Here is a 15,512-nt window from a genome sequence, read left to right as displayed (position 1 = left end):
TTATTCTCCACCCGTTGGTACGTGTTTGACATGGCAGACGAGACAGAAGTCCTGGATTGGGGGAACGAAGAGGAGGAGCGGGTAGCATTAGGCGAGCAAGGTAGTTTCGCAGCAGAGGAAGATGCGGTGTCGCTAGGTGGCGACGAGGAGGACGAGTTTTTGGCTCACCAGTCTCGTGTTCCTCAACGCACAAGTCGCCCTCAGACTCCTTTGACGGCCACGGAACCACCAGGAAAGCAAGACGCCCCAGCGGCCCAGGCGAAGGCAAATCTCCCGAGCAAGTCTGACCCAGCGCGCGCAGATACCCCGTCCAAATATCAGCAGTCGGATAAGGAGGCAGACGAGGGTGCTCTCCGACCGTCTTCTGCTCTTTCGCGCCCAATTGGAAAGCTGACCCATGCTTTGCCTCCAAAGCCTTTGGTGACAATTATGCCGTTCGTCCATCCTTCTCACCCTTCCACCTTTGAAGCTACAGCCATGGCTAGTCTCACTGAACGCAACAAGAGAGACGGTGTCGGTCAAAAAGCACACGCTCATGACAACGGTGATTCGCTTCCCCCAGGGTGGGAGGTCAAATTGTCCCGAAGTACCGGTGAAGTCTACTATTACAATAGCAGAACGCAAGAGTCTACTTGGACTCAGCCCGGCAGTACTTCATTCCGCGACCAAGCTTATCGCTCTGAAGTTCCTCTTGATAGGGGTGTTTCAAGCAGAAATGGTGACGTGCCCTCACGTACAGGTCGCTCGGATGGCGGTGATATGTCTTATGAGGACCGTCACTACCGTCCAGGAGAAAACGGTCGGCGTGATGATAGATCTGGTCAAACTCACTCTGGTGATTCCTATCAGGCTCTGAACAGGCAAAACGATCGCTCGCTTATGCCGTCTCGCACCCGTGATAGTGAAAGAGGGCTGTCCTCGCGCCGACCCCCCTCACCTGTCCGTAGCGATGCGCAAAGTGTGCTTCGTGAAGCACCAGCGCTCTCTGCGCTGTCTTCCGAAGACCGCGTCTGGATTGCAAGTGATATGACCGTCGAACCTCGCTCTCGTGAACGCAGGCATCACGACTCGGCTGCACCTCCAAATCTCGATCGTCGTCATCCAGAGGATGCAGACAAGTCAGCAGCTCTAAGTACGTTATCAACTCCCTCCCCCTCTCGTCTCCATATTTCCACTGCTCCCGGGCGCCAAAGCTCCTCCCGAGGTGGAGGACGGAGCATAAAGCCACTGTCTTGCGAAGCCTTGGGAGTCGAGTTGCGCTGTACGATCCCTTCTTCCTTTTTATCCGACTTACTCGCCTGGACACACGGACGCTCATCATGGAAACCTATCTTCCCCCTTTTCTCCCCCTTTCCCCCTTTCTATCTGCTTCCTCTTTTTGCCATCCCCTATCCTTTGTTGTCTAGGACCGGGTTCGCCTGTCATCTATACCCGTGACTCCCAGGATTCGGCAACGTTATTGCACTCTTCGAGTAAATCCGCGCAACCGCCATCCGACCCATCTGCATCCAGACACAACAACCGCTTCTCGCAGTCTGCTATTCCACGAGCTGACCAAACACAAACTACCAGCCGCAACAGCATTCTACAGCAGTCACACGATGACACCTCCACCTTACGTCGCTCTCCCGCCGACGACATTCCGGTTAGAGGACCCCCTTCTGCCCCTAGATCCTTGCCGGATACGCGAGGGAGCTCCTCTGTGCCCATCGCGGCGGAAGTACAACGTACGTATCTTCCAGACATCATGACAGCCGTCCTCATGCCAACGTCGACCGGCCTCTATGCACACGTCTATTATGCCTGCGTGTTTACCCTCAGGCTCACATAGGCGGCCGCCATTGCCTCCCCAGAGTGCCATCTACCGGGAGGGTTCAAGACAGACTTCGGATGGTACTAGTCGTCCTGCCCGCACGTCTGCTGGTGACATGCTGGGTAACTCAATGCACGAGCGCGGTCCAAGGACTGCTCACACAGAAAACGATATCATGCTTTCCGATTATCACTCATCACAACCCGTGTCAACGCGCGGCCGGACTTCACTACCACCCAAGAAAGATGACAGTCCTGATCGTATTGAACGTGACCCTCCTCACAATTCTCGCCGTGGCAAGTCTCGAGGGAAAGCCGCGCAGGTTATTGATTCCTACGCTCCGAATGAGTCTTCTATATCGCGGGAGCGTGATTCTGACAGCATGGATATTGATGACGCTCAGCATAGGCCTTCTGACCTGACAAGGTACCCTGCGCGGCTGCCACTGGCGGGGGACGAACTCAAAAATCGCACCGAACGGAACCCAAGGTCCGGGAAGGAATCGATTGAGCCTGGGCAACGGAGAGGTTGTTCCCTGCATCGATCGCCATTACACTGTTCGCTTATCCAAGTCTGCTAGGGCCTCCCTTCCCTGAACATCCCCACCCCGAGTCTTCCGCTACTGTTCGTTCAGCCCCCGCGAAGGATGAGGATGGTCACCATCCGGTGGTTAGTCTTCAGATAATGCATCGTCCGGGCCCTAACGGTATCCGTTTAGAGGGATTGTACATATTCTCAAACTAGCACACGCCTTCCACCGACCGCGCCAGGTGTGCGTCTGTCTGGGACGAATAACATACCGATCGGTTCACGAATCAAGTTCAATGCTTCGGCCCCGTCGCAGAATACACGACCCCCTGTTATTTCTACGAGCAATGCGGAACCGCTGAGCAACCTTGCACGCTCTGCTGCTAGAGAAGGACTGCGGGTGCGCTGTTTTCCCTCCCTTTCGTACTTTTGCTTAGTCATCATCAGCCCGCCTCTGATGTTGATATGACTGGTCCGCAGAACGTCGAACAACGACGCCCCCCAACAGCTGCACTTGTACGTTTTGCTGCGTTCCCGACGTTTATTACATTGACCGTATGCAGCAGTTAGCAGCTAATGAGCCGTCTGCCACATCTCCTATCGCATCCACGCGACTTGTGAAGGTAGGTCTTTGCCAGTCATACCATCCCGTCTGCTAATGCAAAAGGCGTAGACCAGATTCGGGCCTCCCATTAACAGGGACGCTTCTAACGGTACACGCCGAGATGCCTCCCCGGAGAGCCCCCGATCATTTTATCACCCTCCTGATGATGCTTCTCGTGCAACGCCGCCACCTACGTCTAGAGAGTCGTCGATCTTGCGTATAGAGAGGCCTGACACCCAGGGTGGTCTGTCTCGGCACGCCGATACCGGCGCCCACGTTTATGTCTCCGATAAAGTGCGCTCCCCTACTACCTTTACCCGTTCCCCCCCTCCACACATGCCCGAGCAACTTGACGAAGGAGGGGGACGAATAAACCAAAAACGCGATGTCCCCGCTCCAACGCTGGCGCATAGAAGGCGTACAATGGACACATATGTCCCGGAGCGTACCAAAGAGTTTCAAGATGCCCAGGGGGATCATTACGTCGTTCAGCCGCTTCCGACGATGGACACCACCCGGTTTGGAGATCGCGCGGAGAGGGGACCTGTCATGCACCCCGAGCGCGCTCTCCTACTTCATCATGGACTTCCACCAAGACCTCAAGTAGACGTACCGCGATCGCATTCTGGCAGACCGCCCCGCCGTGACAAAGCCGACAGCCAAACAGAGTCATCCAGAGGCGGGCGTAGACTACAACCGCCTTTGCAGCTACCTGGCCGTCCATCCGAAGTTACCCATGTTAGTCCAGGTCGTGGTGGGTCCCTCTTGGACCGCCTAGCCCCTGGTGGTGGTGAGAGGTCGACAATCGTGCCTACGAAGAGAGACCGAGAGATGATGTCTGGCGGTACGCTGATAGATCATGATGGTGACGGATCCGACAACCAGAAGCGTGCCAGGAGGCGGAGCATGAAGTCAAGGAAATCTAAATTTTCTCAATGAGTTGTTGATGTGTCGTAGGCGCCACCTTATCCTTGCATATTATTGTCTTTCTTTTATCGACTCATTATCCCAGTATGATTTAGTTTATTCATCCTGCTTGCTAGTGTCCATAATGATACTCCTAACTCAGAGTGGATTTTCGAGCAAGCTCCGAGAATATCTCTGGTTTCCAATGCACATGCACATGATCCAAATCCTCTCTCGGCATTAACCATTCGAGAATCATGAAAAATAGGCAATCCACAAGTAAAATTACCGTATAAATTGGCCCAGCAAACGGTCCAAGCGACATTGTACTGCAGTGACCACTAAGTTGATGCTCCTCCAATCACACATGGTACTCACCGTTGTATCCGAGTGCAAAAATCGATCTGCTCGGACTGCATTACACCTTGGTAGACCCTTTCTGTGCGCTCAGCGACTTGCATCCAATCATAGAACCCCTTCACTCGTTCATGTGCTTCCTGGGGATTGTGTTTTCCTTCGGAAATGATTTGGATAGCTTCGGAGACAGCCCGAAACACATCTATCAAACCATCAGCATCGTTGTGTTGCTGAGACCGCAATGTGTGACATACCGTCCTCGTCTGGATAAGCGAAAGAGATCATGTCCTCGGGTAAGATTTCAGGTACACCGCCAACGCGAGTGGAGACGACGTAAAGACCTGTGCATGCGGCTTCGAGGATGGCGATCCCAAACGATTCTGTCAGCGACGTATTCAAGAATATTGAACCACGAGTAAGGACCTTTCACGGGAAGGTAAGGCACATTTGCTGGATGGCGGGTGCGTTTAAAACTTTCCACGTACGTCTCGCACATCACGGTGCCGAACGGACCCGAGGAGCTCTATTCTTTCCTGCAGTAAATGGCGTTCTCTTACTTGAAGCAGGTCGTTCAATTTTGGGCCGTCCCCACCTGTCGGTTGGTCAAAATCTCAGTTAATGCATAAGTTCATGCTCATTTCATACCTACGATGAACTTGACGTTCGGGAAGGCCGCACACACACGAGGTGCAGTGGCCACAAGAAGATCAATGCCTTTCCTGTATGCAAGTCGCGAGAGTACCACGATGTTGACTACCTTCGTCTAAGCGCCGGTACACGTATTTTCAGAGCACAGCGAGGACTCACTGGTGTCGGTTGGCCGTGGTTGCGGAGATGGAGTAAACTGCTCGGCGACCAAGGCATTTGGAATCGTATACACGCTGGGACGCACTGCCGACACCGAAGGATTATCCTCTGACGTCTCAAACAGCTGACCGCGCAAGACAGTATTTTCTCGACTAGAATTTTTTTGTATGAGCATTACCCCCCTTCAGCACACCGTACCAAGCTCACCCAGTATGCGAAACACAAATTACAGCGTCAACATTCTTCAAAGCAGCCGCCAGCAACTTGTTAGTCAGTATGCTCGCTGCATCTTCGAAACCGAACAAACTATGGTCGGTAAACACGGTGCGCACGCCGAAAAAATGGGAATGTAGAATAGCTTCCTGACCAAGGGAAGACAAACTAGCATGTGCATGAACCAAGTTTATGTGTTCCCGCACAGTGATGGTACGGAAGTACGGAAGAAACGTGAAGTAGTTTGGTAGGGTGGCGGAGGAGGCGATCGTCGGGAACGGGATGTGGTATACTTTCAAAGAAGGCAGCAGCCAGCGAATTCCGACACGGTCAGGAGGATGGCTGTGTGTGATTACTATGACCTGCAAGTTGTGATGAGTGGCATGCACGACCGACGAGTAACTTAGCGTGCTTTGTGTCCTCTGCGGATGAGGTTTGCACTTAGCATAAATATATGATTTTCTACTCCACCCACGTTGGGGTGGAAGAAATCCGACACCATCCTGGGATCCTGCATCAAGTTCGTTCTGCATTAACCAGTTATTTATGGGACACACGCAATAGAAAGTGCTCCATCCTCCATGCTTATGGAGCCCACAATGTAAGGAATGCGATTCAGTAGCAGCCGGGAGTCCACGAACCTTGGAAGAGTCACGAGGGACGAAAAAAGAAAACTAGTCCGGCCGAGGATCGAACTCGGAGCCTTCTGTGTGTGAGACAGAAATCATAACCATTAGACCACCGAACTGGCAAAGGTACATATTCCACTCGCACACCATAATCGGCATTTCCAAGCCCCTTTAGCTCGGTACTATGCAATGTACGAGTTGATACCGAGCTTAGCACAAATGGTCATGAGATCAGAATATATTGGAGGAGTTCGTGATATCCAACAGAAATAGTAACAAGATAGTTAAAACCATGAATCGACATCAGACGCTGCAACCCCCTACGACGCGTCCCGCCCCTGATCCTGTTCTGTATGGCAAGATTCCCGGAGCTCCTCTTCCAAAGCTTTCCGACCCTCGGCAGTCAAGACTGGGACACCGGAACTTATGTCCTTCTCAAAGTAATGCGGGATAAACCTGGTTTCGCGTCAATCCACACAGAAGAAAAGAGATAGCCTTGAAGCTTACTCCTGGCCCTTACGCTTGCGTTCACTTGCTTCGTCGCGCTGTCTCTGCTCGATGACCAGTTTATGCTTTGTCGCATCACTGTACTCCTTGTTAAGCAGCCTTGAAGTGACATTATCCCACAATTTCCGAGACTCGTTGGGTAGCTGCTTCTCAAGAGGACGAACAACCTTCGGCACGACTTGCAGAGCCGAGAGATCCACCAGGGTTTCATACTCCGAAGTGATTGACAGTGAGACACTTGAGCGAGACCCAGATGCTGAGTCCATCCGCCGCCAGCGAATTTGGCCCCTCCAGCACCCATCAAAATGGGCAAGAACGTACGACTGTGGTACGTGCTTAACTTTGGTCCACTGCTCGAATTCCGTGTCACCTTCATCGTATGTATGTATCACACCTTCGACAAGGAAGTGGGCCTTTCCAATCCACGACTGAACGGGTAGCCGAGATCAGACATGTTCAATCAACGCGGTAGACGCCAGCTTACCTCGTCTTTATACTCAATTACTGCCCTTAGCCGCTGCTTGCCATTTCCTCCAGTGCATGTAATGATGGTTGAATCCGCTACTGTGATGTAAAAGTTTCCTCTAAGAATTCCATTGACGCTTGCCACAGGATGCGTGACGTGGTATCTCTCTCCCTCTCCGGTGCCACCGGTGATATCAATGAAGATGCCCTTGTTGAATGAACCAGGTGTGACACGTAAGGCAGTACCTGATACCCTGGAAGATATCTGGTCAATTCCCTTCATTTCGATAGACCGTGCAGGGCATGACGCATAGTAAGCAGACACGGGCGGATGGTGCGATACCTGCTCCGTCAGGTATGCCACACGGATGTGATCAGAGCTGCGGGCCTCACCCGACCCCAAGGAGAGATTCGACATGGAACCGGAGAGCGCTTCATCGACCACGGGCTCTTCGGGGGTAAGAGTTGTGGAAAAGCCTGGCTTAATTTTGGAAAGTAGGCTGAGGCCGCTGCGAATGCTCTTGAAACTGTTCTCGCTGTGTCCGCTCTTGACGCTGACCGTCTCGAAGGGAAGTGCCGTGGTTGAGGCGGGTGCTGAGTGTGTATGCGTGGCATGAGTTCTCAAAATGGGGTGCTTGGCAGGGTCGGAGGAATATTGGACCGGAGGCACGTCCCAGTGCGAACGGAAGTGCTCTCCGAGAACAGAATTATAAGGTTTGCATACTTTGCCGTGCTGCAGAGAGGCTATTTAGTATACTGGTCGGAAAGGGTAGATACTTACAATGAACTTGAGATCCTTTGTGAATGTGAACCGCACCACAGCAACCATGCGCTCAAAGGGATCATCATGGTCATTAATCCTGGTCGGAAGTCAGAGGACGCGCTCTAAGCCGAGCTCTACGGACCGACATACGCTGCAAACAAATCAGGTCTATCCAGGTAATGCCAATATTCCAGGTTTGGCAAAGGCTCGAGCAAGGACGCGGGTAAGGAGAGGCGCCTGGTGGCTCATGCTCAGTGGTTGGGGATGCGGAGAAGGCACGACACCCACATTGCAGCAATGTCTTTCACACCCAAAGACTTCTTGACGAGCTGTACAATCATCCTAAGCCTTCCAACGTCCCCAGTATCGCCAGAATCGGAGACGGAAATGGCTGGCCCTGGAGCATCGTCGTCGACGACCACGTCCTCTGGCATCGTAGGTGTAACAGCACCCACTGTGTCGACCATAGTTTGCAATCGTGATGTCTAAAGAGTGTATTAAGGGGAGACTGGTAGAAGTAAGAAGTAAAGAACGTGGTGGGATCCTTTGTTTAGTCTAAGATCGCTAACGCGGGTGGCTCCCACAAGGAAAGCCAAGATTCGGCCAAGCACGTGCGCAGATACACTTGGTTTTGTATGTACACACATCCCACCAGAGCCAAACCGTTCGGTAATGAAATAGATGCGACATACATTACTCAGTCGGTTGACATGGACAATCCAGTGCTCACAACCTGTAACAGGTAACAACTCGATCACCTAGTTCGGCGGAGTCGTAAGCAAACCCTTCAACGACTCTACGACTTTCTTTGCATGAACTCTCAGTTTCCCGTCACCTCCCTCTGGTGACTCCTGTCTTGTGTATCCAAATCCAAGTTTGTCGGCAGTCCTCTGCACGGTCTCATCTGCCATCGCGGCTGCGCCCTCCACCGCCTGTTGTGACCACCAACGGAGAGCAAGATTGCGGAGCCGAGGATGATGCAAGACAGCCTCTTGGGTGTACCTAAGGAGATGGGCTCTGGGGAGCGCGCGTTCTAGGTGTGCTAATGCGGGCGCAAAATATGTTGAAGGGGGATCGACCCCATGGACCGGTGGTAAGACTAGCACGAGCAGAGGAAGAGCAAGGAACAGTATGTGCCGTATGAGGAAAAGGTTTTCATGCCACTATTATAGACATTCGTTAGGTGCTTCCAAAACAGGTGGAAGCGAAGAAGCATACCATGAAGGCATATTGGGCATCGTTGGACAACGGCACGTCACTGGCATAGGTCATGGCGTATCCTTCTGCTAGAAAAGCACAGATTAATATACCAAGCGCGGTGCTTCGTAAGTGTTCACGGCTGTTCGTAGCAGTGGTAAGCAGTAGCGACAGAGTGGCAGTCTGCAGATACTGGACAAGTATGAAGGACAAATCGAATAGCACATAGTCCCCCACGGAGGAACAGAATTGACACAACTGCATGGGAAGTTGACCGAATCTATGGAGTATGAGGGGCAGTGGCGTTCTACTAGACTCTGTGCACACCTTGTGAACAAGCTCCTGCTGCCATGAACAGCAAGACGATTGAGCAACAACTCGACGTCCTTTGGTATGGTGGCTGCACTCTGGCGCTGCCAGTCAATACCGGCTTCCATCGACAGCAGCAGTCTTAATTGATCCACGGGGACATTGAGCGGTACGTTCAAGCGTCTAAACAAGTTAGGTGGGCGATGTAGCAGAATCTGACAAAGGATGTGAATCGAATGCAACGACACTGCCAAGAGCAGCAGGCGATGAGCGACATGTTTTGAGGGATGATCTCGAGATACGTAGAACCACGATCCTAGCAATCCCAGCACGTACAGAACAGCTTCTCCGTTCGAACTGGCAGGCATAAGGACACGATGGGTCGGACTTCGGATGGCAACGAGAAGTCCGACGTGCCACCCATCACAAACTGCCAAAAAAACGTTTTCGTAAGATACATCACAGTCACCTCGATTCAGACATTGTGTACTGTACCGGCCCGTTGTGGAACAGGTTGACAAACTGGCTGTCCCAACCAGATTGAGACATTCAACCAGCTTGTATACCCTCGGGCCTCCAGGAATATCACCGCGTTCCGCCTTCAGAAAGTTTGCAAATTCTGCTTGGACGTCCAATCGCGTGGGACGTTTGAATCCGTCACCATTTGTGAGGAATCCCATCTGGGCGACACACCGGCTTGGGCACCCGACTGCTGCTGATATCTATCGCTGAATATGGCATACGAGGAGTGTTCTACTGGCTATGGCACTTCGTCGTATATGGCAGGCACCGTAGTCCGGCATCAGGATTCGCTGGTTCTTCGGTTCGTTGTGATTCGGAAGATTTGAAATACCGGAACTTAGGACTACATCGAACACAACCTCATGATCGTGAGCACGAGGTACCACAACCTTGCTGTGAGATTCCGAGATTCCAGATGGGAAGGCGGGGACAAATGTCAAAAGAATGATGCCTTTTGCTCTCCATAGCATCATTTCAACGGAGGCTACGTACTGTGACAAGGGATATGCTTTTGACGGTCAAAAAAGAATTGGTTCAACTGAGGGTCGAACTCAGGACCTTCTGTGTGTAAGACAGAAATCATAACCACTAGACCATTGAACCGACAACATTCTGGGATTGTTGACGTTTGACGATCTGCTCCGCGAACCTCCTTGTCTTCTTTTTGCGGCGGTACTGTGCACAGGTATTCTCGTTGCCTGTGCGGTGTCCGGCATAAGTTTCTCAGCTGGGACCGGATCTGTTGGCATCACGGGAGTCTTGGGCCACAACTTGCACACAGAATTGCAATCGATTTCGAGCTGTTCCCGTGACGATTAGATATCAGCTGGCCTTCGAGTCTCACGGCTGTCTGCCAATCCCTTTATCGACCCGCTACCATCCTTGCAGCTTAGACGCGTAGTATTCTGGTTTATCCGGTGATACCGCATGCAGCCTTCGGCATTTGAGATCTAAGTACAAGGTAAGTGTTGTGATTTGATTGGTCCAACTCATCCATTATGGAGACCTTGTTATTTCGCAGGGGAAAACATGCGCCCGCAGTCAGTGCTGGCTCTAATTCTTTGGCAGTGTCTGGCCATTACTGTGGCCTCAGCCCTAGTGGTCCCGGCACGTGTGCACGAGGTTCGGCACGTTCTGGCCGTCTCTACCGGCCCTGGACCAGTTTCCAGTTCACACTCGTCTTCTAAAGCAACTTCAGTGTCTAGTGAGAGTCCAATCGTTTCCATCTTCCGTGCGAACCCGTTCACTTACTCTAGGCCAACGCTACCTCGTCCCCATCCTTAGCCATGACTACCACCTCGGTCAGCCCTACATCTTCAACTAGCTCTCCGTCGCCGTCGTCCTCTCCAGCCAATCTCACTTTTAATGCCATCCAAAACATGACAACATGCGCTTCTGCACCAATTACATGGCATTATGGTGGCAACGAATCGTATCTCGTGTTGGCAGTCACCAACATTGGTGTTAACCAAAATCCTTCTAAGGTAGCCAGCCTTGCGCGGAGACAGAACTCTGCTGGCACTACGGTCCTTCAGACGCTTGCTAACGTCACTGCCCAAACCGGGACGTGGACATGGGCCTCCGTAAATTTGACACAAGGCTGGTACGAGATACGAGGCATAGTGGGCTCGTTGACTGCCTTGTCTTCTCCATTCTATATCTCGGACGGCTCAAACACATCCTGCCTGACGAGTACTTCGACTGCATCTCCATCAGCCACTCCCAGCCCTGTGTCTAATTTAACATCATCCAATGACAAGAAAACAGGTGTTATCGTGGGGTCGGTCATAGGTGCCTTGGTCGGAGTCTCACTTATTGTTGCCTTTGCCATATGGTTGCGTCGCCGCAAAAGGTCACCAATCCTAGGAGGGTTTTCGGTGCGAAACGTGGGAAGATGGAGTTCGCTCACTTCAAACGCTTCGAGCATGAAGCATAGAAGCAATGATTTCGCAAATCGTCACTACCATGGGCACACGGACTCTACTTCAAGGATGGGGGAAAGCGTCACTGGCAGTAAAGCATCTAATACTGGTCCCCTTGGGGATTCTGACGATCTTGCTGTTGAGGCGGGCGAGAGTGAGAGAACACACTCAACCTATTCTCATTCTCCCCCTGGGATGAGTGCGATCGATGCACACGACGCACCAGTGTCGCACGTCCGTCATGCATCCATTCACTCGATCCAGACGCTGGGAAGTGCCGTCGACAGATCTCGCTCTCGCACAACATCCGCGCGGACTCCCAACACCGCTCTTGAACAACAGGCACAGCGAATCCGGTCATCAATGGGAAACTCCATGAATTTGCGTACTGAGCGTCTGTCGATGCCGATCATAGCTCCGGCCGCTCTTGAACGTTCACCTACGTCTCCCATCGGACGAACATCAAATCATGCTGCAGGGTCGGGAGAGGTGTCCGTTACCCGTTCCGCATCAACCAGCGGTTCTGCTACGCATCGTACGCCACGGAAGCCTGTCCCGCATTACGATCTGTCGGAATTGGATGACGCGCTTGGTGGCCAAGTGAATGATTCCCGTTCTACTGCCCCATCCGGGGAAGATTTCTCTGCGTCCAACAGTGCCGAGACCATGTCATCGAGGGCCATATCTGACGTATCGCGCTTACCTAGCCTGGGGCCCGGTCGTCCTGTACATTATTTAATCCCAGATTTGCCTCCACCCCCAAAGGAGTAGGCCATGCGCTGAGAGGCGCTGAGCTATATCACCTACCGGTGATGCCCGAGATAGTCTGCAGCGTGGCCACGATACTACGCGGAACCAGAAGTTCACGCCGATGAGTTATCTATCAATGGAACTCCACTACGCGAAGTGTCGGCGTTCCACCCCCAACTCGTCCGCAATGCGTTATCTTAATTTTCAATTCGGACAGGCTTGAACAGTTTCGTTGTAAATTGACTATGTGTTTCTATACTTGATACTCGCAACATGTCTGGACGTCATTTCACCGTCTACGTAGCCTAGGTACTTTTCATGTAGCATTCCTCTCCATAAGGATTTTACAGGTTGACTGCGCAATAATACATGCAATCCTGTTGAAACAGTAAATTTGGGTGATAAATTTTCATATCACAAGGGGGATATCAACGGATCCACGGAGACGATCAGTTATGATATCGGGTGGTGATAAGTTTAGCCCGACGGTCAGATAATTGCTATGGACAAGAATAAACGTATGGCTATAGTCGGGAAGTAGGACATAATGATAAGGACAGAGGATTGCACGACAATGATCCTACAATTTACGAGAAATTCATTGCTGTCTAGAATTAAACTTCCGGGTATAGGACACGGGCACAAAGGAGGTCCAATTTTGCAAAGTGGCTCACGACCAACCATTGAAATTTCGACGGCGTAGGGGTAGAGGTATCCAGGGCGCCCGACTTTTTGGATCACTTCCACGCTTCGCCGTTTGAGAACTTGTGAGTCCCACTTTCCGTATCTTGGCAAGTCTAAGATAAGCACTTTGTTAGTGGAAATCATTATTTACCCATGTATCAATATACTACCTCCATAGCCCTCCCCAAGCTGCGAAAGCCGCAATAGCAGCTGAAACAACAGTCATCGCCACGAATGCATAAGGCATTTCTTCCAGGTGGCTTTGCAGCTTCGAGGTTAAGTTAGTTGCTAATAAAATAGAGCGGTCACATGGAGGAGCGTACATTCATCCCGAATAATCCCGCGACAAGGGCCCCGCTGCCAAGACCCATGGTCAAAATGGAAACCTGAGTAGTTGGTTAAAGAGATCTCCTAGTTGCACCCGCAAAATCTTACCTTAAGATCTAACGCCAGGAGCGCATTGCGATTAGAGTCCAAGATAAGCTCCACGATTTCCTGCGTAGATTGAACGTTGCTCTATTGGTAAAGATAAGCCACTTTAATATAATTTCAGGGGTTCCCGTTGGCAACCAGACCTCGATATTCTCTGCTTCGTTGACAATCTCTTCGACTTGTTTCGAGAAGAATTCCAGAAGAACTTCCAATTCGTCGTGCTCGTGGTTTTGCCGGGCGATACCCTTTTTCTTGTCCGTCAAGTACATTGCATTTAGATCATCATCTAGAACTGGTTACAAATACATATTGAGAAGGGCGGGGTCGCCGACCTTGTTCCAAAACTTCTTCGAGGGCGTCTTGCACCTGCTCCGATTAATATACAACTCTACGCGGACTAGTGTTCATCACACACGTACGAGTCTGGCGCGATTTTTGAAGCTGGCAAGACGTCTGGAGTAATGAAGCAATCGTTTAAACTTGTCATGGTTTATGTCATCTTCGAGCTCCGCTAAAAGCCCTCCAACAAGGTTACGAATAAAAACCATTTCGGCTTCAAGAGCACTCAGGACAGATAGAAGGATGGATTCGATTGCTCTATTGAATCCAACAGTTGGAATGAAGGAAGCGTGAACCATATAAGCCCACCTGAACTCGTAGGGAGAACCACCACCACGGGCCTTGAGGTTGTGCTTGGCAAACAATGGGAAAATTGCCTGGTTCAAGCTGCTAAAATCCAGCTTACCTCAAGGTGATATAGGAAGGCGGAATGGAGTCTGGAATCGTTGGAGCCATAGGTGTCGAACAGGACGACAGTATCCGCCTTAACTAGGGCTCGAATATGCAATACGTTTATCTGTGCTATTAGGCAAGGAAAAATGCGGGAAAACGTGTCTTACAAGAATGGCCTCTTTGCGGATTAAGATGGTGGGGACGAGGTTGGGTATTCGTGAATCAATTTTGCGGAGGTCACGAGGCTTGATGGCAACGTTAGCAACAACAATATGATGTGTGACACAGAGTGCATGTTTCTTACGTTTAACCGATGTTCATTGCATAAGTCTGATCTTTTGAACTGCCCGGAGATGCTCTTAACAGCGCCTATGTCCAAAGGGACATATAAGCAAGGGAAATGGGGATAGTATTGACACGAGTCACCGTCATTATCAAGGATAGTACCTACAAATATGTCAGCAATCATAAGCCTGTCTAGCGAACAGCGCTAGGAGAAGGCATCATACAGCGCAACATGAGATCCGTCGAGAGCCTCCCCTTCATGACCTTTTCTAAAATGGCAGCCTTGGCTACTTCCTCTTCATTGTCAGGGATTCCCTCGGGACTCGATAGGTTAGGCTTCAGCTTCAACAGCGCTTTCCATGATGCGAGGCGAGGGGTGTCGCATGGAAATACGAGGCTCCGCGACGAGGCTGTTTGATGCGAACGGTGTACAAGTGCGAGGGAGGAGAAAGACCGTATGCAGCATCTTCGAAAGCAGTTGAGACCAGCCAATGGCATCACATCCCTGACATGCAAGCGTCGCAGAACAGTCTGCATTCACGGTGAGGGGCAGAAAAACAGATAGCCGTTTTTGGTTTTCCCGCGAGGACAAATTCACGTTTTCGCAACAATCTCGCAATTCCGACGGAAAACAAACGGTTTTGTTCCTATTTGAAATAGGGAAATCTTGTGACACGCACGAAGAACCAAGCTCACGTGTGACGCGTGACTGGAAACAGTGTCACCCCGCACTCCGTCCACGGGGTATACAAGTACTAATAAGTCAGATGTGCACACCTCGGGTCAGAGGGGCCTTTTTTTTTACATAGTCTGTCTTAGCAACTTGAACTATATACTTTTAGGTACTCTCACCATCCTTTGAGAGTTCCTTCCGATGCCACCCGACATGTAAACGCCATTATATTAGATCTGGTACTGTTCTTTTCAGAAAACCTGGATCCCCTCGGCCGGGGAGATGTTTGTCCACCAGCGATCATCGTGTTTGGGGGTAAGCTCGCTGGTTTTAGCGATCGGATCGGACAAATCCGACCTCGGTAACGACGAGCTCCTTGGGATGATCAGATGCGGCGGCAGAGGATCAGTTCCT

General features: G+C 51.2%; 7 protein-coding genes and 2 non-coding genes across 9 annotated transcripts; 3 read left to right on the top strand and 6 right to left on the bottom strand.

The window, feature by feature from the left end:
• Positions 1-30: 30 nt before the first annotated feature.
• Positions 31-645, top strand: F5J12DRAFT_704723 (uncharacterized protein; the record flags this gene model as incomplete). Its single annotated transcript, XM_051740553.1, has 1 exon — positions 31-645. A coding segment is annotated over one exon (615 nt), but the record flags the coding sequence as incomplete, so codon positions are not given.
• Positions 646-1,611: 966 nt separating this feature from the next.
• On the top strand, positions 1,612-3,945 carry F5J12DRAFT_238565 (uncharacterized protein). Its single transcript, XM_051738535.1, has 6 exons — positions 1,612-2,340; positions 2,394-2,482; positions 2,532-2,741; positions 2,789-2,857; positions 2,905-2,964; positions 3,015-3,945. Exons 1-6 carry the CDS (start codon positions 1,785-1,787, stop codon positions 3,882-3,884), a joined length of 1,854 nt encoding a protein of 617 aa, XP_051598288.1. The 5' UTR covers positions 1,612-1,784; the 3' UTR covers positions 3,885-3,945.
• A 30-nt stretch (positions 3,946-3,975) lies between these two features.
• On the bottom strand, positions 3,976-5,943 carry F5J12DRAFT_843251 (glycosyltransferase family 4 protein). The gene is made up of 10 exons (XM_051746203.1): positions 5,870-5,943; positions 5,786-5,812; positions 5,641-5,731; positions 5,223-5,590; positions 5,016-5,167; positions 4,854-4,961; positions 4,694-4,800; positions 4,463-4,631; positions 4,230-4,410; positions 3,976-4,180 (listed from the first exon to the last, which is right to left on the bottom strand). Exons 2-10 carry the CDS (start codon positions 5,809-5,811, stop codon positions 4,006-4,008), a joined length of 1,377 nt encoding a protein of 458 aa, XP_051598287.1. The 5' UTR covers position 5,812; positions 5,870-5,943; the 3' UTR covers positions 3,976-4,005.
• F5J12DRAFT_t143 lies at positions 5,904-5,976 on the bottom strand. The gene has a single exon. It is a non-coding gene; the product is annotated as a tRNA-Val (tRNA).
• Positions 5,977-6,062: 86 nt separating this feature from the next.
• Positions 6,063-8,227, bottom strand: F5J12DRAFT_843247 (uncharacterized protein). The gene is made up of 6 exons (XM_051746202.1): positions 7,881-8,227; positions 7,743-7,829; positions 7,611-7,689; positions 6,849-7,562; positions 6,365-6,792; positions 6,063-6,313 (listed from the first exon to the last, which is right to left on the bottom strand). The coding sequence occupies exons 1-6, from the start codon at positions 8,057-8,059 to the stop codon at positions 6,178-6,180; spliced, it is 1,623 nt and encodes a 540-aa protein (XP_051598286.1). The 5' UTR covers positions 8,060-8,227; the 3' UTR covers positions 6,063-6,177.
• Positions 8,206-9,622, bottom strand: F5J12DRAFT_843242 (uncharacterized protein). The gene is made up of 3 exons (XM_051746201.1): positions 9,117-9,622; positions 8,811-9,069; positions 8,206-8,755 (listed from the first exon to the last, which is right to left on the bottom strand). The coding sequence occupies exons 1-3, from the start codon at positions 9,464-9,466 to the stop codon at positions 8,351-8,353; spliced, it is 1,014 nt and encodes a 337-aa protein (XP_051598285.1). The 5' UTR covers positions 9,467-9,622; the 3' UTR covers positions 8,206-8,350.
• A 528-nt stretch (positions 9,623-10,150) lies between these two features.
• Positions 10,151-10,223, bottom strand: F5J12DRAFT_t142. The gene has a single exon. It is a non-coding gene; the product is annotated as a tRNA-Val (tRNA).
• A 77-nt stretch (positions 10,224-10,300) lies between these two features.
• On the top strand, positions 10,301-12,661 carry F5J12DRAFT_843238 (uncharacterized protein). Its single transcript, XM_051746200.1, has 3 exons — positions 10,301-10,581; positions 10,642-10,824; positions 10,905-12,661. Exons 2-3 carry the CDS (start codon positions 10,650-10,652, stop codon positions 12,311-12,313), a joined length of 1,584 nt encoding a protein of 527 aa, XP_051598284.1. The 5' UTR covers positions 10,301-10,581; positions 10,642-10,649; the 3' UTR covers positions 12,314-12,661.
• Positions 12,662-12,688: 27 nt separating this feature from the next.
• F5J12DRAFT_843232 (uncharacterized protein) lies at positions 12,689-15,033 on the bottom strand. The gene is made up of 13 exons (XM_051746199.1): positions 14,650-15,033; positions 14,567-14,587; positions 14,445-14,509; positions 14,308-14,385; positions 14,154-14,264; positions 14,057-14,100; positions 13,828-14,005; positions 13,741-13,774; positions 13,552-13,694; positions 13,412-13,492; positions 13,300-13,362; positions 13,147-13,244; positions 12,689-13,089 (listed from the first exon to the last, which is right to left on the bottom strand). The coding sequence occupies exons 1-13, from the start codon at positions 14,960-14,962 to the stop codon at positions 12,963-12,965; spliced, it is 1,356 nt and encodes a 451-aa protein (XP_051598283.1). The 5' UTR covers positions 14,963-15,033; the 3' UTR covers positions 12,689-12,962.
• Positions 15,034-15,512: the final 479 nt, after the last annotated feature.

The sequence above is a fragment of the Pisolithus orientalis genome (assembly GCF_024613125.1).
Source record: "Pisolithus orientalis strain OTSU chromosome Unknown F5J12scaffold_23, whole genome shotgun sequence".
Classification (NCBI taxonomy): Eukaryota; Fungi; Basidiomycota; class Agaricomycetes; order Boletales; family Pisolithaceae; genus Pisolithus; species Pisolithus orientalis.
This window is presented reverse-complemented; position numbering and strand designations above follow the sequence as displayed.